Here is a 23868-nt window from a genome sequence, read left to right on the forward strand (position 1 = left end):
GTGATTTAAAAAAAATGAATTAAAGTAAATCTATAATTTGTTGGAGAAAAATACAGTGGATTTTAAATCAAGTAATCAATATCAAACTTCCAATTTAAGAGGTTTTACAAACTCTTAGGAATTACAGTCTTTATAATGTATATATGTGGTGCAATTTCAGAGGTTAAAAAGTAAATTACACAATTTAATGAAAGGTGAAAGTGTGTACCTCTGTACTTTTAGCTCAGTTGATAGATCAAAACTGCAACCATTGTGTTGTTGTGCAGAAAATTATAGACCTCACAGTATTTTGTTGTTTTAAAGGTGAGGATATTCCCAACCTGAGTCAGACTGTTTTTAAAAATAGCCAGTTATTATTGGATTTTTAAAGCATGGTAACCCTGTTCTCACTCCCGAGGCGTAATATAGTGAAGATTTGTCCCGAGGCGTTCCTGAGGAATGTGAAAGGTGACCTTCCGCAATCTTATGCTATGCGCAGGGTTATGGATGAAATCCAGTAGAATGATGCCCCGTGGTAATACACGGCCATGTATTCCAGCCCTAACCCTAACCAGCACTTTAATGACGTTAGATAGTGTTTTCCAAAGCGATTTAAGTAAAACGAACTTACATGTGTAGATTGATTCCAAACAGTTCTCATGTAATATACCGACGATTTGTCATCTAGCGTAAAATGTTATGCTTCGGGAGTGAGAACGTGTTGGGGTAACCCATTTGTTTATAAACTATGTAATGTAATCTAAATACTTCTGGATTCACTTGAAATGCATCGGTGCATTTGTGTCAGAGAAGTTAAAACCATTAGTTATCACCAAGGTTTCACAGAAAGGTCAATACGTAATCAAAGTCTAGTCAAATAATCCTGACAAAGTAACTTTTCTCTAATTACACAACATTTAACGTTGAATTAATGCTGATTATGCCTTTTGCACTTGTTCTCTGTAGTATTATGACATACCCCGGTGTATTCATGGTCTTTATCAGTGCATGAAACTGTCATGAAGATGAGCTCATTTAACTTTTTTGGGTAATCTTGTAGTATTTACATGTTTATATGTGACTGAATAGATCCTATGAGAGCTGGTTTGATGTTTCTTTTAGGAACACATTCCCGCCAAATACAGGTGACTACATATATCCTGCTCTATTGTTGTTTTAGAGGATGCAGGGCTTATTGTGCCATATTTTAAGTGCCACTCTCCTAACAGCTGTCACTGATTTGTAAACTGCTATGTATGGTGTTTGGGTATTGATCTTGTTCTGCTGTAAATTGGCAGATTCCCGAGCAGACCGTGCTGACAGACGGAAGCTCTTCAGGCACTACACTGTGGGCTCCTATGACAGCTTTGATGCTTCAAGGTAAGAAGTCACATTAAAAAAAAAAAAAAAAAAAAAAAAAAAAAGCTAAAAAAAAATCAATGGGATGTTTGAACTTGCTTCAACTTTTTGGTATTATGGATTATACCAAAAAGTCAAGAACACTTTGGCAAAGCTCCCATTTAATCTTTTGCGTGATGTTTCTGTCTCTTTCAGAAAGCTCTTTGTCATCTCTTGGGTGAAACAAAATCTCTTTATTTTAATCTAGTATCCAAATTCTGTGTTGTCAATTTAAGAAATGCGAGTTATGCCAACTTACTTTATTTATACTAACTTATTAGGCTCCAGTGAAGCTATGTAGCCAAATGGAGTCTAGCAGTGGTATGAAACAGGACAGCACCAGAAGTCCAGACACTGGTAGTAGCAGAGGTGAAGCAGGTGGAGACTTGGAAGAAGATGTATAATTCACCAGGATGAGGTGGAGGGGTGTAGGAGGCAAGTGGCACAAATAAGAGTCTGAAACACAGAATGACAGAAGAGCACTGACATTTAAAGTGCACAGGACATCAGCTGACTGGCTCATAGAAGACAGAAAATGATTGGGCCAAAGGGGTGATGACAGAATTAAAGTTGGCAGTACGGGAAAATAATGAATAGTATGATATGATGAGTATAATGAATAATGAATAGAATACACAGGAATCCAGCCACATGAGTAAAACCAGATACACCTTACTACTACGCACTGAACTTATGCATAAGCTTCAATGTAAGACATAGCTATGGCCATCTACTACTAATTGGAAAGCTGGTGGTTCGATCTCTGCCTGCTCAAGTCTGCATGTCAAAGTATCCCTGGGTAAAATACTGAACCCCCACTTACTCCTTATGCGCTCATTGTGTGGATGCCCTCAAAGGCATCCACACTATTGAGTTCCTGTTTCTCTTTAAACTTTATTCTTCAAGTTGCTCCCCCGTTTTTCGGCACTTAACTACTCCCTCAGTTTTCAGCCAATTTTCTCCGTTCAAACTCTAAACTGTTCTGCTATTTCTGCTAATTCCAGCTATATCTTTTGGTGTTTATTACTATTATACTTTTTAAAATATTACACTTTTTTCCTTTTTTTTGTCCCATTGAAATGAATGGGAAACTTCCACAATTCTGCTAAAACTTGCTTGTCTTTGAAACTTAACTACTTCCTCATACTTTCACCTAGAAACTCCATTCAAACTTTAAAACATTCTCAAATGATTGGGCTATTCCTGTCTGATTCAGCTTTTTCAGATCTGTTACCGTTTTCATTTAATGCCTCTTTAAGTTTTCAGTTGCAAAATTGTGATTTTTCAGAAAATACATGCGTTGCTATGGTTGCTATGCAATTAACTCAGAGTGAGGGCTGGTCCGTTCTGAATTTTCTCTTCATGTCTAAACAACTTCTTGCTACTCGCTCAATTTCCACTCAACCCCCACAAATTATACATCAAAACGTAGGTATTTTTGCTGGCTTTCAGAAAACGTCACTATAACTGTTGTGGAAGTTACAGATTTTTATCAAATCGCCTCAGACCAACACAAGGTCTGAAAACGCTCCATTGAAAGTCAATGGAGAGTTTGTTCAAAATCACAGCTGGAATTCTCTAATGAGAGGCATTTTCAAATCGTCATATCTCTTTAACAAAGCAAACTTAAGACAAGAGGCTTGTGCCAATTCATCTTCAGACACTGCTGACACTCACAGTGGAAGCAGTTTTTACAATTATCTTACCGTTGAGCCATAAATTACGTTTGTTTGAGGGGTGGAAATCTGTCCTCCTCTCAGTTTTCAAACTCCGAAAATGAAGCCGTTTCTTCTCTCGTCATATCTCCGCGACGGAGGTACAAAGAGCAATGAAAATAGCAGTCAAAGTACACCAAAGTCCGCTGATTCACCCAGTACAAGAATTATGCTGCTAGCCCTCCTAGTTTTTGAGTTACACGACGTTTTGTAACTCCAAAAAACGGCGTTTTTCGCCTCTCACTGCGATCTAATTGTGACTGCTCAAGTCTCTGTTTTTCAGACGCCCACCCCCTTTCCAGGTGGCGCAATCGGTAATGACACAGGTCTGCAGCTCAAAGGTCGTGGGTTCAATTCCACCTTGGTCCACATGTTTTTTTTTTCACTACAAATTTAGACACTATCACAGACCTGTAATTTATATTGCTAAATTATTACAATTCTGCAAAGTTTTATGATTTTAGCAGCTTTTCTAATATGGACCTCAGATTCTTGTTAGCGCTCCATGGCAGAAATGCATACAAGTACACAGCCTGATGAAGCAGACAGAAGCAGTACCTCTGATTGGTGAATTTGAGCAGAACCAGGTTGTTCTGCCTCTTTTGAGCAGAAATTCTGCTCATTCACCTCTTTTCAGCGCAACGTTCTGCTTCTTTCCCTCTTTTCTGCAGAAATTTTCAGCCCTTTTACCTCTTATCAGTACAATTCTCAGCAGCTTCTGCTAATTTCAGCAGAATTGTCAGTCTTTCCACCTCTTCTTTGTGAGAATGAGTTTGGGTCAGTGAGATGAGTAGCTGCCTTGAGCTCAGGAGTGCCAGGTTCGAATCCTGCTCAGGGCGACATTTTTTTTTTTTTTTCACCACCATACAACTTTTTGCAACTTTTCATCTTTTTCAGCTTTTCAGCATACAGCTTCAGCGTTAAGGCATCCACACAGCATTTTCGCAGGAAATGCAAATTTTTCTAGTTGGAGTTTAAATATGTGTGTGAATGTTGAAGGAAAGCACTTAAAATGTAGAAAATGTGTTTAAATGAGACATGATATATAATGTGCCTTGAGTCCTCGCATAGAAGCACAATAGAAGAACCAGTCAATTTACTATTTAGCAAATTATGTGATAAATATAATTCAAATATATATAATATATTATAATAATAATATATATTATATAAATATAAACATATAATATAATTCAATTCAAAAATTGCCCAGACTTTTTTGTAGAAAATGCACTTGTCAACCACGTCTGTATAGGTTTCAGAGGTCATAGCTTGTCATACTGACAGTTACAGGCTTAATTAATCTATTATGTGACACTGTCCTTTAAAAAAAGTTCAGGTTAGACTATGAGGACATATTTACATTGTGTTTTGAAAGACAAAGATTTTAGTTTTGGACATATCTGTGTGCCACAACTAAAAAAAATGCTTGTTTAATTAATATTTGAACAAATGCCCACTGACTGGAAATCAATAATCACTACAGCAGTGGTTCCCAAAGTGTGGGGCCCGCCCCCTAGGGGGGGCGCAGAGCTATTGCAGGGGGGCGCGGCATGAAAAGGGGAAAAAAACAAAAACAAAAACAACGCTTGGACACTGCTAGCACGGGGCGCCCACACAAACGCATAAAGCAGGAGATGAAGCATCGCTGAATATGTTTCCAAACCAACTTCATTCTAAGCCAAAGACTAGAAAATATGGTGAAGCATATCTTCCTTTGGCTTCACCTGCACAAGTGCCAAGGTAGGTCTCCCTGCAGAATTAGTTTTCCCTGCATCGAGCAGCGCTGGGCTGTTCAAATCACGGACAAACAGTATCCCACAGTTGTTTATGTTTTTGAACCCATTTTGTAGAGGGTTTTTTTGAAAATGTATTGATAGCAATGTTGAACATTATTACACAGGAAAAAAACAACTACATGTAAAATAATTACACCGTGATGCCTCTGCCTTTCTAAATGCAGGGACAGTAATGGCCTGTATATGTAAGCCTATAAAACCTGCAGATAGTCAGATTAACAGTAACAGTATTTCTCTCTATCTGCCATTCTGCAATTCATCTCATGTAAACAATAACGTGGCGCACAGTGTGACGTGAAAAAGGCACATACCTTTGACGTTGCGTGACAAACTCTGTATTCCTTGTCCACACGTAAACGCAAAAAAAAGGAGTTTTAAAAAATCTCCGTTCTCGGTGATTCGATACGCCGTTTACATGTGCCCGAAACAGCTGCGCGTTCAAAAATACCCGTGTAGGTGCGGACGGAGCGTAAAAGAGTTGTTTTTTTATTTTCTTACTACCTGTAATTTATTGCAGATTATTTGTATTTGCTTAATTGTTTAATAAATGTTTGAGGTGTGAAATAAACCGCAATGGAGCAAAATATGGGTGGTGTGGTTGAAGGATGTGTTTGTGCGTGTGCGTGCGTGTGCGTGCGCGCGTGCACGCGCGGGGGTGGGGGGGCGCGAACATTTTTCTTGTTAAACAAGGGGGGCCCAGCAAAAAAAGTTTGGGAACCACTGCACTACAGGACTCTCACTCATAGTGGTCTATTATAGTTAAACCTATACACTGTACCTGATACCACAAGCACTGCAGCATAAATGAATTATGAATTTTAATTCACTGTTTGCCATTTCAGAAGTAACACCTCAGTATAACAAGTAAACTTACTAATAAACAAATTTCATTATTTGCATTTACAGCGTATGGACAAATCTTCAGTGAGCTCTGGATAGAAAACTTCATTTTGTTCTTCAGAGAAAAGCAAAGCCATAGTAGCAAAAATGGAATCAGCATGCAACCGTGTCCTTTCAGCTAAATGAAAAGTTCTGTGTAATGGTACCTGACATCGAATCCCAAGGTTTTTACCATCTTGTCTCCTTTACTCGTCTCTCCTGTCACATCTACTTCAAGACAAGGTTTGTTAGGAATGAAGAAAGATGTACACTCCCATGTTTGTGTTTGTGTGCGAGAGAGAGGCAGACAGAGAAAGAGGGCTTGATATGCTTTGCGGGAACTTTGAACATCAATTTTTTAAACAGTCAATCCTACGGGTGAGCTGAATGTCCTCGCAGAGATGTGGCTCATCCATCGAAGCAGAACATATGCAGTGATATAAACTGCTACGTGGAAACGACCAACAGTATGTATCAAAGATAAAACTATGTCAGTCTGTCCAGGAGGAAAAGATACAGGAGCTGCAGATTCACTGAGGAGTAAAGACAATCAAATTTTTCTGAATTGAACACAAAATAAAATCAATGCATCAATAAGAGATGAATAGTCTGTCATATAATGTGGATGTTATGCTTTAAAGTAGACAGAACTTAAACAGAAACAATGAAGAACTATTCATTTCAGTTCAGTTTTATTTCTATATATTTTAAGATATTTTATATTTTAAAGATGCTTCAGTGTTTTTCATTTATTCTTAAATCTGAAGCACATAATGAGAGCAAATATCACTGATGCTTCTTGTTTTGGTTTTATTATTATTGTTATTTATCAATTATTTTATGAAAAGCAAAGAGTTTCAAATAATTCTAGCTAAACTGACTGTAACCACTAGACACTAGTTTTAAATTGCTACATAAAGACATGTTGGAATGTCGGTGCTGATAAAGCTGTGAAGGACATAATGACATTTCTCTCATTGCTCTGCTGGATTTCCTCTGGCACGATTTAGTGAACATGCCGATGGATTTTTTCCCCCAATGTGGGTCAAGGTGAATCATGTCTACACCGCAGTGACGAAGACCAGTTGGGCATGGCAAAGACTGAAGGCCCATGTGACATTTAAGTCCAAGGGAAATCTTAAATGAAACTTTAACCTAAATATCGATGGAGCTTTGACAGCTTTTGTGCTCACTAATGGAACAAACTGTGTCATAACTAATATTTTTCTCTACCTCGACGATTGGCATGTTGCACTTTTTCCCTTTTGTTGGAAGATTGACTTTTCTAAGGCACTCAGTCCTTCTGGGCTTGTTAAAAATTCATATTTGGTTTTTAACTGGCAGAGGGGGCTGATAAATTCCGTATGAGGCAGGAAGAGTTTTCTTGGTCTGTGTGTTTGTGGACAGAAAGAAGGTGCCACACTTCTCAAACTAAGCTGAAGGTAGCACTAAAGCATGACTGGCAGCCTGAATAGTATAATGCAGGTATTCTATAAAACCCTATTAAAACGAAAACATATCAAATGTTAAATCTGAGTCTTTTCTTAAATTTGAATCCATCCATATGTTTTCAATAAGTTACGATCTGAAAGCTTTAAAAACTGGGGGAACAGCTCGCAGCTAATTAGATTATTGGGCAACAGCTCAGTAACATGTTTGGATATAAAAAGAATCCCATCCTAGAAATGATTCACCACTATGTGTAAAATGGTTCAGCAATTAATGGTTCAGTCACACTAGAATAAAAACAATATGGCAACCTCCTTATGTCTAGGAAAAATTCGTACAAGAAATACAGAGACATATGACTATCAAAACTTTACACATAATGTGGCAATTTTTCTATTACAGAAATAATCATTTCAGATCCAAAATATCTAAGGCAGCACATCGAAAAGTTATGAAGTAAATCTAGCAATATACCTAAAACAGGATTTGTAATTTGTAAAACATAAAATGTGGAGGTGAAGAGTAGTCATGGGCATGGAGGGACATTTCAGGTTGTGTCATTGTGTCATCATACCGATCTTTACATCATCAGAGGAGTCCCCTGCACCAAAGAAAGACACAGCGACACTGGCTTTGCAAGTACTTATTATCAGCAGGTTAAACATGCGACCTTACCGTCTCCGTAGAGCTAGCAGTCTGAACAACAATGACAGCTGGTTGTAAGCTAACATTTTGCCAGCTAATGTCAAACTTTTCCTCTTACAGTATGTAAGTAAGGTATGATTCTCACATCATATGAGTTTTTTTCACTAAGCATCAGAGTTAAACAAAGTTGCATCCACTTCAAAGACACTGGTTAACTGTGGCTAACACTTGCTAACAGTGGCTAACGCTAGCTAATAGCGGCAAAACAGCAGTTTCACCAACAGAAAAGTTTAGCAAATTCTCAAAAACTCGATGTGATTGGTCACCAAACCACCTAAATCACCAAACCATATCGGATTGCTTTACAAACATTACAATGATTTTTTTATTGCTGTATTTCAACATTTTTGATGCCATAAAGCACAGGTACTCTCTTCTACTCCATTACTCTTCAAATCTAAAATGTAGACAGACAATCGCTCCTTGCTGATAAAGACTGCAATGGAATTGGAGTAAAAAGAAAGCCAGATGTCAGATGCATCAACTCTTGGCTGTCTAAAATAGAACGCTGATGATGCTGGTGCCCAAAGAGTCAATTTCACAGTCATATGTCACAGATGATAATGCACAAAGTAATGAAATGATGACTAGGAGTACACGCCCACATTTTCTAACCACCATGAGCTTACATCATTTTCTCCAGCAGCCATCAGCCATGTAAGGAAACAGCTTGACTGCTGTGCTCTTTAGCCAGAACTCCAAACCTCAATAAAAAGTTTCATGTATACAGGAGAAGAGCGATATCATAGCATAGCATAGAGAGCCTCTCATGCTGACTATAAATACATCATTGCCTCCCACAGTCCAGACTGAGGCAGCGTTCTCACTGGGGTAAGCCAGCACTTTATCCCATACATCCTGGGGAGCGTGTCGCACACCCGTTATCTCCCACTCTGTTTTGATAAAACAGCCTCAGCCTGATGTCCCCCTCTCATTAACTATCGAATAGGACGACACCCTGTCAGGCCCTTTCCCGTACCCTGCTGTGCTGACCTATTGAAATGCCCACCGTGTAAGATTTAGGTGATCAAGGTGTGATTACCAGTGACCGCCTACTTTAGGCTGGAGGGTGTCTGCGAGTGAGTGAGCAAGTGTAAGGGAATGCTGGGAGATAACCTTCAGTATAAAGTCAGCAGTGCCGGCCTCCTTCCTATCCAGACAGATTGCGTTGCTAAGGGAACTGTTGCTAGGATGGCACTAGCTCCTCTCTCTCCTTCTTTGTTCTCCCTTCTCTCTCCCTCTCTCTTTTCCTTCTCTCTCTCATCCCACATGTCTATTCACTGTAATCCTTGTGCCTAATATAAGCTGAATGATGCACTTTCAACAAACACCTCAGGCTGGAGAAGCAAACTTGGCCTTTTACTTGGACCTCTCCCCAGCCAGTTTCATGGTCAGTTCTGCTTGGCAGCTCAGATGATGCTGATCATTCTCACCACAGCAGGCTCGGCCACGATCACTGCAGGGAATGAGAGGTTGAATGTTGCACGCATATAGAAAAAGAACAAAATAGTTGTAGTTAATATATGCAGAGCTGAGGAGAAGATGTCTGATTAGACCGTTTACTTAAAGGGGTGCCTCTGTATTTGGAGCAATCCTGCTGTTTTTGTGGAGATGTTGCATTGCCTTATAGAGGATTCCTCAAACACAAGTGCAGTGTAACAGTTTAGGTTAGGACGAGCAATCATAGCTGACGCTGATGCTAAACATCGCAGATATAGATATATGCATACCAAACAGCATTTGCAGTATGACTGCACTACACATTTAGCATTGTCATTAATTATCAAAAAGAACAGAGCATTTCAGTAGAATATCAACCTACTAGTACATCATTTGACCACAGCATTAAAACTACATACCTAATATTGTCTGGGTACCTCTTGGACCATCAAAACCTCTCCAAGTTATCGGTTCAGAACGTTTGATGGTTTCCTCTGCACTTTGACTTCACAGCAAGAAATATCTGGGTTTGAACCCGCTGGTCAGCTTTGGCCTTTCTATGTGGACTTTGCATGTTCTACCTTTTCTGGCTTGGGTTTTCTCCCACAGTCCAAAGACATGTACCTGTTAAATTAATTTGTGATTGTAATTATGCTGTGGATGTGAGAATTTGTGGTTGTCAGTCTCTTTGTAGCCGTGTGGTGAACTGGTGACCTGTCCAGGGCGTATCTGCAAACAAACTGGACTTTGAAGGTCAAGTGTGCAAAGATTTCTCAGCACAACACTGCATAATATCAAGCTGATCAATATAAATCACTTCACCTCTCAGTAGTTTCAATGATGTGGCTGATGAGGGTAGCCTTATGCTACAGAGTCATTTTAAGAAAGGACTATTATTAATCCATATGTTTATGAAATCAGCCATTTAAGCAAAGTCTGGACTTAACTCAGATTTGCAAGGCTAGATCAACAAAGGAGCCAGAAACAAAAAGGAAGAGAAGGTCCGACATTAAGATAACATTTCTGAAAAAGTTACTTTTTTCACTCAGAGGAGTTGTTGCATGTTAAAAAAAACATTTATATACAATCAATTTTTTTAAAATGCAAAAAGGGGAAGGATCCCCCACTTTATGGGTGGGTGAACACACTTTTAAAATTGTAGTCTCATGCACCTCTGTGTTCAGATTACCACAACCATGGCCTCACTGAGGAGTACTCTAAAGGACAAAGCACATAGCCTATAATACTTCATGCTTGTTTCTTTTAACTTCTATTTCAAGCTATTCAGCTGAAAAGTGAGGAGACTCAGAGCAATTGCAACTTTTTTTTTTTTTTTTTACAGTGTACATGTACACTCACCAGTCATTTTGTTAGGTACACCTGTTTTGGTCCTTGTTAATGCAAATATATATCAGCCAATCACATGGCAGGAGCCCGGTTCATTTATCCATGTAGACATGGTCAAGATGAACTGCTAAAGTACAAACTGACCATCATAATTGGGAACAAAGGTGGCTGAAGTGACTGTGATGAACTGGTCTGAGTATTTCAGAATCTGCTGCTCATCTATTTGGATCCACACAAACATCTCAAAGTTGTCTAGAAAAGAAAAACCATCCACTGAGCAGTAGTTCTCTAAGTGAGTATGGCGTGTTGATGTTAGAGGTTAGAATGGCTCGTTCTACAAAGATAACGAGACAAAAGCAACTCAAATAACCACAAGGGAGCATTAATTAAAGCCTACAGCCTACCCGAGTATCAATGCTGACCATGTCCATCCCGTCATGACCACAGTGCACCCATCTTCTGATGGCTGCTTCCAACAGGAGATTATCACAAAGCTCATATCATTTCAAACTAGTTTCTGGAACCAGTTTGAAATTCTTGACAATGAGAGATTTCTGTCATGTATGTGGAGCCAAATCTGCAGCAACTGGGAGGGTCGGTGGATCGATTCCCCGGCTATTCTAGTCTGAATGTTGAGGCAAAATGCAAAATCGACAATTGTTGTGATTTGGTGCTTTATAACAAAAATTGAGTTGAACTGAATTTAAAAAAATGCTCAGTTAGGGTAGGAAAGGACTATAATAATACTTGCTTTGCAAATTCTATAGGCCTACTAAAATGTAGTCAGTGAACATAACTGCAGTTTCTTCAGATTTGGGTTATTCTGCAGTGATCTGAACTTTTCCCTTTTATCATAGGACAGTATATGAAACTAATTTGATCTAATAATACAACAAAAATCAAAACACACTGACATCAGAAAAGGCTAAGATAACAGGATTTAGGGGAATCTTCTTATATTTAATTTTACATGTTTTGTTCATCATTTGCAATCCAGATAATAAGTTTTTGTTTTGAACAAAAAATGTTGAATAAATGCTATTTTATGATCTGTTTTCTTGGCTGATTCCGTATGGGGATAGTTCAGGCAATCAACAATAACTGGCCCGCAGACCAGTTTAATACACCACTTGAAAAAAGAAAGAAAAAATAAACAAAGAGCTTTTTATTCATAAATGTCAATGGAAATAACTATACTGACAAATGAGTACATAGTGCCGTTTAGCCTAATATTCCACTTATGTGCACCAACAGATCCTTTCCCTTATGAATTACACCTGGGTCTTTAGTGACCAGTAAACAACATCAGGCATTATACCCCAGACTCTGATGATTTTGCGAAGATATTGCATCAAAACATTAATTCTTAATGTATTTATTAATGCGCTAGCTTAAACAGGCTTAATATTATCCCAGACCTTTCTTCACTCACTTGATGTACAGCGCTGTGAAAAAGTATTTATGCCTTCTGAAGGCATAAATACTGGAGTTTCTATTTTTTGCATACACATTAAACAAATTTTAATATTAGACAAAGCTGACCTGAGTATCGGCAAAATGTAGTTTCTGAATGAGGATTTCAGTTTCACTAACCACACTCAGGTCTGATTACTGCCAGACCTGTCGACTGAAGAAATCACTTAAATAAAAGATCTCAAAAAGCAACACAAAGATTTAAAGAAACAATGCAGATGAGAAACAAAGTAACTGACATTTATTTTCTGGAAATGGTTACAAAGTAATTTCTAAAGCTTTAAGACCAACAAACCACAGGGAGGGCATCTATGGAGAAAACCTGGAACAGGAGTGGCCAAAGTGCATTCAGGAGGTCAAGAAAAACCCAAAACATCATCGAATGAACTTCACGTCTCACTTGTTTCAGTGAAGTCAGTGAAAGATAAGAAAGACACTGGGCAAAATTGGCATTCATGGTTTATACCCGTGGCCAGAAAGAACACAAAGGCACTAAAACAATAAATAAAACTTAATGATTTTTGAATAGTCCCATCACATCACAAAGCAAATCCTTTTCCCCAGGACTGTACCACTAACTCAGACTGACTTCATACAAAGATCTGAGCAGCTCTTAGACAAATAACTTCCAAACAAACAAACATTCAACTTTATTCATTCCGTCATCAGTGTTTGTTACTGCTCTGATTATAAGGTCTCCCCTGAAGATGTTTTTTTTTTTTAAATTAAGATGTGATTCTAATAAAGTGCTGTATGAAACTGATCCGATCCTGGACCTCCGCTGGGTTATCAATCAGTGAGTCCGCCGTCACCGCCTCACTGCTGCTGCCCCCCTTCCTCCCCACCAACCTGTCGGGTGCAGCGCGCAGCACACCTAGACATCTCTCCGTCCACGGCGTGGCTCCCTCCCTCCCTCCCTCCCTCTCTTTCTCTCTCTCTCTCTCGCTTTCTCTCCCTCCACCTCCCAACTGGCAGCTCCAGCCTTCCTTCCCGCCTTATGATGAGCCGTTAGAGGCTATCACCACCAGCCTGATGTCGCGTCTCCTCGGCGGCTCAGCAGTCCCGCACGCCGGGTCAGAGCGTCCTCCTTCTCCTCCTCCTCCTGCGCAACGGGAGCAGCAGCGGAGGTAACCGCGCCATCGACCAGGAGAAGCGGGCAGGGAGCGACTGCGGCGGGGAGAGGGCGGGGAGGCGCTTCTCGTGCGTCGTCTACCCCCGGTTTGTGTTTCTGCTGGTTTTTTCTCGGAGATGATGTCGCCGGGCTCCCGGGGCCGCTGTCATACCGTTTGATAGAGACAGAGGCCGACAAGAGGAGGAGGAGGAGGGGGGAGGAGGAGGCAGCGGTGGTGGTGGTGGTGGGGTGGGGTCAGGGTTGCCCTGCCCTGCCCTGGCCGGACTAGCGCTCCACCAGCAGTATGAACCTCCACTCGGGCAGGGCGTCCGTGGCCATGCTGCGGATGATGGGTTGTGCTAACGGGCGCTCTGCTCGGCATCTCCTCCACAGTGACTGCGTGGTGGACGAGAAGACGGTGGTGCTGCAGAAGAAGGAGAATGAGGGATTTGGCTTCGTCCTGCGTGGGGCAAAAGGTAGGAGCATTTATCAACTTAGCTACTTTTTGTGATTGTTGTTTGGATCTGTTCTCCCTTTCTCCCCATCCGTCATCCTTCCTTATAAACAAGCGTCATCAACACTGACATGCCTCATGAAACTATTCACAAATATATGTCAATTTGCATTGAAATTTCAAGTTTAAGCCTTCTCACTCAGAGGCGTGTGTGTCTGTGTGACACTACAAAAACATGCAGATAAGTTCCACTAGAAATATACTTATAGAAACTTTAATGCACATAAGGAGTGATTGCACTCCAGCAATCATTTGATTGCACATAAATCTGCCTACATTTTAATGTCTTCTCATGCATGCTGCAGAGTTCTATGAACATCTGTAACAACATCTGTAACAACATCAGACTGAAGGCCCTTTTTATTCTTTTTTTGGTTAAATAAGTCTGCGTGTAGCTGTCTTTGTTGTGTCCGCCATCCTTCACCTCTTTCCACCACACCAGGAGTTGTTGTGATAAGAGTGGCCTACCCATGCAGTTTGCTGTTTCACCAGGCTGTAAGATTGGCACTAAAAATAGCCAGTTTGAGCTGCTGCATCGGTTTCTATGACGATTCTCGCCATGTCATAATCCACGTTTGCATTCCACAACTGTGCGCCGCTGTTCCATTGGTCTACACCATGGTTACTGTCGAGAGGTAAATTTAGTATGTTCATGTTTTTTTTAAGGCACATACAGAGAGAGGGGGAGAAAAAAGAGAGGGACTGACATGAAGGGAGAGGAAAGAGGGATTTGGCTTGAAAAACAAGAGGAATGTTCTAGTCATCCTAACACACACTGCTATCACCCCGGGGGAACTGACCCAGCCGAGCTTATCCTGCACTGCACGGGGTGAACAGACATACACGAACTCACAAACATGCGCCGATGCTCGAGCTGTCACATAAGCTCACATCCTCTTTTGTGGTCTGCAGTTCAGCCTCTCTCTTCTCTCTCCCTTGCTCTCGCTGTCTCTTGTCCTCCTCTGTCACTGTGTCACACACAGACAGACACCTAAAGAAACACAGTCATCACAATCATGCAAATCCCCTCATAAGTGCTGTGCTGGGTGAGTTATAGGAAACGTCACCGCTGCTTTCTCTCAGTCCAGTATTTTCCAGCCTCCCTTCCCGCCACAGAGGGAGGGTGTGCCGCGGCTGTGTGTGATGAAAGTGATAGTAGAGTACAGGATAGATGGTAAACTTTTCTTAAAACGAGGGATGCATTTTTTGCCACTTTATTCCTGAGAAACAAAGAATTTTACGAATTTGCTTTATTATTAAAATTAATGAACAAGTCTTGCTCACACAGAGACTTGACATGGGGAGTATGGCCAGAGTATATTAATAGTAGTATATGTTGTGCTTTATGTTGCTTTCTTATCATAAGCCTGAGAGAATGACACAAAAGCTTTAGCACTGAATAATCTCCTTATTCGTACTTTGTTCAGCCACTACTAACCATCTAGCTTCCTGACTCCTGCTTCCCTACCGGCAGGCTGACCGAGTCGCTATTGTGCTGGTCCTTGATGTCATTCACCTGCCTTTCAAGAACGTTTCTCGCCCCCCTCCACTGCTATGGACTGCAGCCGGTGATAATAATCGAGGTCACAGCAGACCTCCAGGGCAGAGCAAGAACTGCTCCTGAGCTTTGCAGTGAAATGGAGAGTCATTTTAAGCAGAACTGTTGCAGCCGGTAAAAGTGGTTCACATGCTACTATGCTGAGCTCAAGCAGGCTGCAATGCAGGACAAATACCTACATGCAAGGCAGTTTTTCCTTTCCACTGTCGCCAGGTGCTAGCTCATAGGGCGGGTCATCTGATTGTTATTGTAGGGTCTTTACCTCACAGTGTAAGGTTGTTATGTACTGTTGTTATGATTTGTCACTGTATAAATAAACATGAACTGAGTTAATTATCTGGGTAAAACTGTCAGTTTTGCTGCTTCATGGTCTTAAACCAATTTAAAATCGTTAGCTGACATGTGCAAACCCGTTTGTAATGAATATGTAAAAAGCTAAGAATCTGGGTCCAGCTCATGGTAGCCAGGAAGTAACTTTAGGCACACGTGAATGTTGGATGAAGCTAAAATCCCCCTTTTAATTCTGCCATGGGAGCATTCGTGCTTTAATCATACCAATTATTGCTAACCCTCTAGTCAAACCATGACAGTATTAACAGGCCAAATTAAACACTCTGATAGACTGTGTGGTTGTTCATTTGCTGCTGTGAGATGCAGAGGGTGTGTATTTTGTAGCTTGCAGAACCAAATGTAACAAATACTTCTCTGGTTCATGATCAGTGTTAACCAGCTACACTATTAAAAAACACTATTTAAATGTTTTACAGGTTTTTATACTACGCTAGAATTAATCTGCACATGCACAGAGAATTAACTGACATTTTAAAGTTTGTACAGATTTTACGTCTTAGATTCATTGTGTTAAATTATACCTGTTTGTTTAGATCTTGTCCCTTTTTAAAACTGCTTTCTTGCATTGTGTCTTATTTTATGGGACCACGCTCTTCTCTCTTTGATGTCCAGCGGATACACCCATTGAGGAGTTTACTCCCACACCTGCCTTTCCAGCGTTGCAGTACCTGGAGTCTGTGGATGAGGGAGGAGTGGCATGGCAAGCAGGACTTAGGACGGGGGACTTCCTCATCGAAGTAAGAGCTGCTGCAATTATTAAATCATTTTGCTGTTCTCTGCATATGCAAGTCAGTGACCGAGCGTTGGTCAGACACATTACGAGAGCAGAAGTTTCTGGACGAGTTTCATAAAACTGGAGTTTTGCTTAGTAACGCTGGTTGAAAATATTGGTTTTGTTGTGTGGTTTTTGGTGGATTTTACCTCAGTGCTCCTGGTTACTTGTCATGTTGGCAGTGATGATACTCTTCTTATAGAAGGGTTTGCGTACACTCAGAGCTCGCTGTGTTTATGACTGAATAAGCAAAGTGTGTACAGCATGTGCTGCATTCATCTTTTTGTCCCCTCATTTGCCTGGGCTTATTCAGCGAACTCTTCTGAATGAAAATTTGGCTTGATCGTGCAGACTTTTTCAATAAGACCTCACTCTGTTTGAAAGTGTTTGGGAGCCACTTTACTGTGAAATCATCAGTTTGCATGCAATTAGACCGACAGCTGACTCCTGCCACTTTTGATTGGGATGGTGACTTGTGGATGGAGTGAAACATTTTGTCGTCTGGTGAGTGTAGACATTGTCATGGGAATAACAGAGCACTGAGTGAGTCTTAAGGCCTGTCCTTCCTGTTTATTGCCACTGAGCCACGCCTGAATAGTTGACACGGGACTGATGCTAGCATGTGAATCCATAGCATGTTTGGTTTGTGCAATCGTTAATGAAATATATAAATATACAGACAACATTAACTGCATGTATCAGTGTAGAAGTGAGACCAGCACTGTTGCTTGAAGCAGCCAGCACAGACGTTCATGTGTTGGGTCTTTTTTTGTTGGGATTTGTTTGGAAACAATATTTCGAATTGTTACACTGTTTAAGTTTTTTCTCCCATGTCTGTGGTGCAAGTCAGCAGCTGTACGATGCATCATTACATTCCTGCACTTGGGGTTGTAACAGATGCAGAGGGACACTGAGAGTATATTTGGCCTGATAAAGAGCCTAGTGCATGATGTATAACATGAAACAGTATCTATTTGTCCTCCATAAGGTGTGATATTACTGCGAGTTGTCAGAGCATTTTCTGCTAGGTTTGCTCGGTAGTAGAGAAATTAAAACCAGCTTCATTTTTATGGCGAGTGACAGAATATCAACCAGAAAAATAAGACACATGAAGGTTATAACATGATTTGCATGTCACTGAGTAAAATATTTGTTCTCAAGCAAAACATGACTTAGTACTTGGTGGAGAAAACCTTGTTGGTGAGCACAGATGTAAGAAGTTTCTTGTAATTAGTCACCAAGTTTTCACACATCAGGACAGATTTTAGCCTCATTGGCCAAATTGTCTATTGGCCTCTGTCTTAGCAGACAAACAGCCCCAAAGCATGATGTTTCCACCTCCACACTTGACTGTGGGGACGGTGTTCATTGATGCCAAAGAAGTCAATTTTGGTTTCATTTGACCAGCTGACCTCAGGTCATTAACAAGCTGCTCCCGTTTAGAGTTGGTCTGATCCACCACCGTGCTCATGATCATTCTCACTCCATAAGGCAAGATCTTGCAGACCGATGCTCAGTCTATATTTTTCCATTTCTATATAATCACACTAACAGTTTTGACCTTTCAAGACCCTATAATAATACAACATAGAAAACCCCAACAATCACATGACCCCCTTTGACTTTGGTGACAGTGGGAAGGAAGAACTCTCTTTTAAAAGGAAACCAACTCCAGCAGAACCAGGCTCAGGGAATTCAATTTTGGGTTTAATATGGACCCAATGAAGAGAAGCCAGTTTAGGAGAAATATGCTCTCTCTCTCAGTACTTTAATTAAAGCATTCAGGGAGTTTTTACGACATCCTGATAATAATGAATTACCAAAGTGAGCATAGAAGTAATAAATGCATGAGCTAGTTTTTCAGCATCACTCTGAGACAGGATATTTCTAATTTTAGAGATGTTGCTCAAATGAAAGAAAGCATTCCTACATATTTGCTTAATATGTGCATTGCAGGACATATCCTGGTCAGAAAGGACTCCAAGATTCCTCACAGTGTTACAGTAGGCCAAGGTCAAGCCTGAAAATTAGAGGTCATTGAGGTCTTTATGCCTTTAAGACATTCCTGCCTAATTGGTGTGTGTTATCTAGCTTAGAGAAAGTTGGGTATCATCGGCAGTGAAAATGTATACTATGCCCTCTAATGATGCTGCCTAAGCGAAGCATGTATAATGTAAACAGAATTGGTCCTAGCACTGAACCCTGTGGAACTCCATAATTGACCTTAGTGTGTGAAGAGGACTCTCCATTTACATGCACAAACTGGAGTCTATTAGATAGATATGATAAAACAAAAACCCACTGCAGCGCAGTATCTGTAATACCTACAGCATGTTCTAATAGCGCTAATAGGATATTATGGTCGACAGTATTGAACGCTGCACTGAGGTCTAGCAGGACAAGCACAGAGATGAGTCCACTGTCAGAGGCCATAAGAAGATCATTTGTAACCTTCACTAAAGCTGTTTCTGTGCTGTGATGAGCTCTGAAACCTGACTGAAACTCTTCAAATAAGCCATTCCTCTGCAGATGATCTGTTAGCTGTTTGACAACTACTCTTTCAAGGATGTTTGATATGAAAGGAAGGTTGGAGATTGGCCTATAATTAGCTAAGACTGCTGGGTCTAGAGATGGCTTTTTGAGTACCGTTTTAACTACTTCCTTCTCACTAGGGCTGGGCCATATTATACCGTTCACGGTAATACCGGTACAATGTTAGGCAACGATAAGAAAATGAAATATCGCGATAGAATATGGGTAAAACGCGCATGCGCAGTGCCTTTGTTTTCATACGCACATGGCCGAAAAAGCACGGTGGCAACGGAGAATGAGAAGGGGGAAAGCGGATTGTTGAGTGAAACGGATGAACCAGAATTGGTTTGTAAAAATGGTGCCACTTCAGTGATGTGGAACTGGTTTGTGTTTGTCCGTCAGATACACAACAAAGCACATTTTTTTTGTAGAACATGCAAGCGGGCCGTCGTTATTGCCGTATTTGTTGGACTAAGGTGCTCATAAATCTGGGAGTAATCTGGGTCCTAAACTCCGTCCACTTCATGTCCCAAAGTCAAACGAACACTGCGGCATCACTGAGAGTTAAAAACTGTCTAAATTCTTTCATCTTTAATAAAACGATCAGCGTTGGTGCTTTACCAGGTGTAACAATTAAGTTTAACATCCAGGCATCCATGAAAACAGAATTTATTACATTTAACAGAGTTAGAAGTTAGCAGGAACATCTTGATGCATTCTCAATCATCCAGGAAAGTAAATCTCCAAAAGTTGAATCTGTTCATCTGGACGTAGCGTTTTGTGGGAGAAACGTTTCGTCACTCATCCAAGTGACTTCTTCAGTCTCAGCTGACTGCAGTTTTCCCCAAACCTTATAAACAGTACATTTGCATAATGACTGAAACCAGGGGAGTCTACACCAAGTCTGTATGGTTTACCGAAAATACATAAGCAGGGTGCACCTTTAAGACCAATTGTCTGCATGATCAACTCGGTCACCTATAACATCTCCAAGTTTCTGGCTTCGATCCTCAACCCGCTGGTGGGCAGCTCTGAACACCACATCCAGAACACCCTGGATTTTGTTGAGAAGGTGAGAGATGTCATTATGGAGGCAGATGAAACCATGGTCTTGTACGACGTTACATCTCTCTTCACTTGCATCCCAGTCACGGAAGCGTTGGAGGTAGTCCGTAAGAGATTACAGGATGACACCAACCTCAGCAGCAGGACCACTCTCAGCATCGACCAAGTGTGTTTGCTTTTGGAACTGTGTCTTCATTCCACCTACTTCACATACAAGGGTCAGTTCTACAGGCAGAAACATGGGTGTGCCATGGGCTCCCCAGTTTCATCTATCGTGGCCAATTTGTACATGGAAGAAGTGGAAAAGAGGGCTTTGCTATCCTACCCTGGAACACCACCAAGCCATTGGTTCAGATATGTGGATGACACCTGGGTGAAAATCAAATCTCAGGACGTACTACATTTCATGGATCACATTAGCTCGGTGGACCAACACATCAAATTCACCAGGGAGGATATGAAAAGTGGCAGGTTAGCCTTCTTAGACTGTGAGATTTCCATCAGTAATGGGGGACATCTAAAAGCTGACGTGTACCGTAAACCTATGCATACGGATCAGTATCTAAGGTTTGACTCTCATCATCCACTGGAGCACAAACTGGGTGTCATCAGGACGCTACAACACAGAGCGAACACCATCCCCACTGACACAGCGGCCAGGGAGGCTGAAGAACAGCACATCAAGAAGGCCCTGAGTAAATGTGGTAATCCCAGCTGGACTTTTGTCAAAGCTGGGAAGACTCCTAAAGAAAGCTCCAGCTGATCCAGGAGAGAAGGACAACCGCTGCCCAATCGAAAACCTGTAGTGATCCCATATGTGTCAGGAGTATCGGAGCAGCTGAGACGCATTTTTTCTAAACACCGGGTCTCTGTGGCTTTTAAACCCCAAAATACGCTGCGCCAAAAACTGGTCCACCCCAAGGATCGGGTCCCCCGACACAAACAGAGTAACATAGTGTACGCTGTTAAGTGCCAGGAGGATTGCCAGGATTTATACATTGGGGAAACCAAACAACCTCTAGCGAGACGGATGGCACAACACAGAAGAGCAACCTCATCAGGCCAGGACTCTGCAGTCTATTTACACCTACAGGCCAGTGGACACTCTTTCAACGATGAGGATGTACACATCCTGGACAGGGAAGAACGCTGGTTTGAGTGCGGAGTCAAGGAGGCCATTTACGTGAAAAGGGAAAGACCATCTCTGAATCGAGGAGGGGGCCTAAGGGTACATCTTTCACCATCTTACAATGCTGTGATTGCAGCCATTCCCCAACTCTCTGTGAATGGTACTCATGGCCATTGATCAGTGTTCTTTGATCAGTGGGTTTTGGTCAGTGATTGTTGATCAATGGTCATGGGAATTTGCATAATTATGATTAAGGAACTGACCTCACAGCCCATTGTTCCTTCAGTGGGCTGGTTTCAGTCATTATGCAAATGTACTGTTTATAAGGTTTGGGGAAACCTGCAGTCAGCTGAGACTGAAGAAGTCACTTGGATGAGTGACGAAACGTTTCTCCCACAAAACGCTACGTCCAGATGAACAGATTCAACTTTTGGAGAAGTTAGCAGGAAGTTAGCTCGCTAGTTTCGCTAGTTGCCTAAGCATGATATAGCATGTTCTGACTGAGAAATTTCTGAACAAATTCAAACGTACAGCTCTGCTATCGCTTCCAACATAAATAAAGACAGAAAACTAAACAGCAGTGACGTTTGTAGGGTTACTGAAGTTGGGCTAGCTGGTATATAATGATGTGCTACGTGATCGCTAGCGACACAGCTATGTTAGCATAACATAAACACAGTGAAGCTGGAGGATGAACGCTAACTTTTTTCCACTCGATAAAAGTTAACGTGAGGGTTCCTGATGGTTAGGGACAAATGCAATCACATGGCAGGATGCTGTAAACGGACCAAACTTTAGTCAGGAGAACAACTGAGATAATCCATCCACAATACCAGGTTAGTCATTAATACACTGCAACAACATGGGAATAGAGCAGCTGTGATAGAATACAGCATTAATGAATCAATGGTACAGAAGTGGAGGAAGCAAGAAGAATGAGTTGAGTAAAGTTTGACTTATCTGACTGCTTTGTTTCTCTTAATGTGTTTTATAATCCCGTGCACCTTATGGTCCGAAAAATACGTATTTGACTTTTTTATTTGGCACACTGCAGTTTAATGTTGCAAAGCACCTCTTTTTAACTTCAGTGGATATTATACATGGTTATGCTTAGGATATGTCAGCCCATTTCTACTGGAAATGCCCTTTGGTTAAACTTTCAGCAAGGAATTTGCATTTGCACTGTTAAATTTTTATATAGCTTTAATGCACATAAACATAAACAGCTGCTTGTTTAAGTGAAAATTAATGGATGGGGGGGGTTTTGCGCTAGTAAAGTTGTGGAGTTGTATTTTGTCTCGCATCAGTTATATCGTCAGTTATATCATTATCTCAAATTTTCATATATATATCGTGATAAATATTTTTGGCCATGTCGCCCTGCTCTACTGCTCACTAAGCTTTTTGCTGATGGTCTTGTAGCCCATTCCAACCTGGTGCAGGTCTACACTCTTATCTCTGATGTCCTTTGACAGCTCTTTGGTGTTGCCCAAGGTGGTTGAGAGATTGGAATGGAAGAAATTGCAACTGTGGATAGCTGTGCTTTATAGGCATAACAAGTGGAGAACAGGAGTGTCTGTAATTGATAAACTGATTCATTTCTTTGTGAAAAAACTTAGATCTATTTCCTCCACTCTAATGCGCTGTCAGAAAATCATGGCATGCAGTAACTTGTGCTGTTTGTGCTAATAACTGTAAAGTTGTAAAATTAAATTGGTGAACATCGTGCTGAGACATGCTAGCATGTCGTAATGCATGTTGCACATCTGTGTTGTGTATTAACAGCTGAGAGGAGCTCTGCTGTTACAGTTCACAACAGTAAAGACAGATGAGGATGAAGAAAAGAGAGCAGAGATGCCTCCAACTGACTTCTGACCAACAACAGTAACTGTGTCTGCTGTTTGGAAGTTTTTCACTTTAAAAAAAATAAGATTGATTTTGCTTCATTTACGCTTGTGCAGCTTCAATGTTCTGGCTCAGGAATATCGGACACACATAGCTACAGGGAACAAAGTGAGCCAAAGGTAAATGTTACTCAAGGCTGACAGATGTTTTTACCTCTAGGAGAAATAATTTGAAGAAGAATTTGAAGAATGCATCACACTGGACATTGTCTTAAAGCCAGATTTGACAGCTCTGCTTCTCTGGAAACATTAATACTGATGACATGAAGACATGTTGAATAGCAGTTTGCAAAGGACTGACTGCAAAATATTGTGTTTTTATTAATACAACTATGTTTTTTTAATATATGTATATACATATACAAATTCTGGTCTTATCACCCAGCTCCAGCTTATTCTGATTTTTAAGCAGTCTGAAATTTATATATTTATATGTTATATTTGTAACAAGGTTTGTTGTTGTGGCTGTAATTGTGCTGATTGATAACTTCGACCCCGCTGTTTGATTTGCTGCCTAGTAACAGATATTAAACTGTTGCTAAGTGAATTCAATGAAAGTGGTAAAATGTCATCTATTGGTTGATTTGTTTTGTACCTGACAGATTTAGTTGAAACATTTTCAGAGAAATCTAAAATCAGGAGACTCCGTCTCACTTTACTCATCATGGTTTCTGTGTAATCTGCACAAATGACACTGTGTTGTGTAAGCAGCTGCAGTATCTGATCTCTTGGGGTTATCATCCACTAG

At 40.8% G+C, this 23868-nt stretch overlaps 1 protein-coding gene across 1 annotated transcript in view; it reads left to right on the forward strand.

Moving 5' to 3' along the window:
- Nucleotides 1-23868, forward strand: part of shank2b (SH3 and multiple ankyrin repeat domains 2b) — a 327738-nt gene that overhangs the window by 235070 nt on the left and 68800 nt on the right. The window contains exons 14-16 of the mRNA XM_039619730.1: nt 1278-1359; nt 13689-13771; nt 16331-16455. Of these exons, the coding sequence (XP_039475664.1) occupies nt 1278-1359; nt 13689-13771; nt 16331-16455 (290 nt within the window). The remainder of the gene's footprint in view (nt 1-1277; nt 1360-13688; nt 13772-16330; nt 16456-23868) is intronic.

The sequence above is a fragment of the Oreochromis aureus genome, linkage group 1 (assembly GCF_013358895.1).
Source record: "Oreochromis aureus strain Israel breed Guangdong linkage group 1, ZZ_aureus, whole genome shotgun sequence".
In the NCBI taxonomy this organism is placed as follows: Eukaryota; Metazoa; Chordata; class Actinopteri; order Cichliformes; family Cichlidae; genus Oreochromis; species Oreochromis aureus.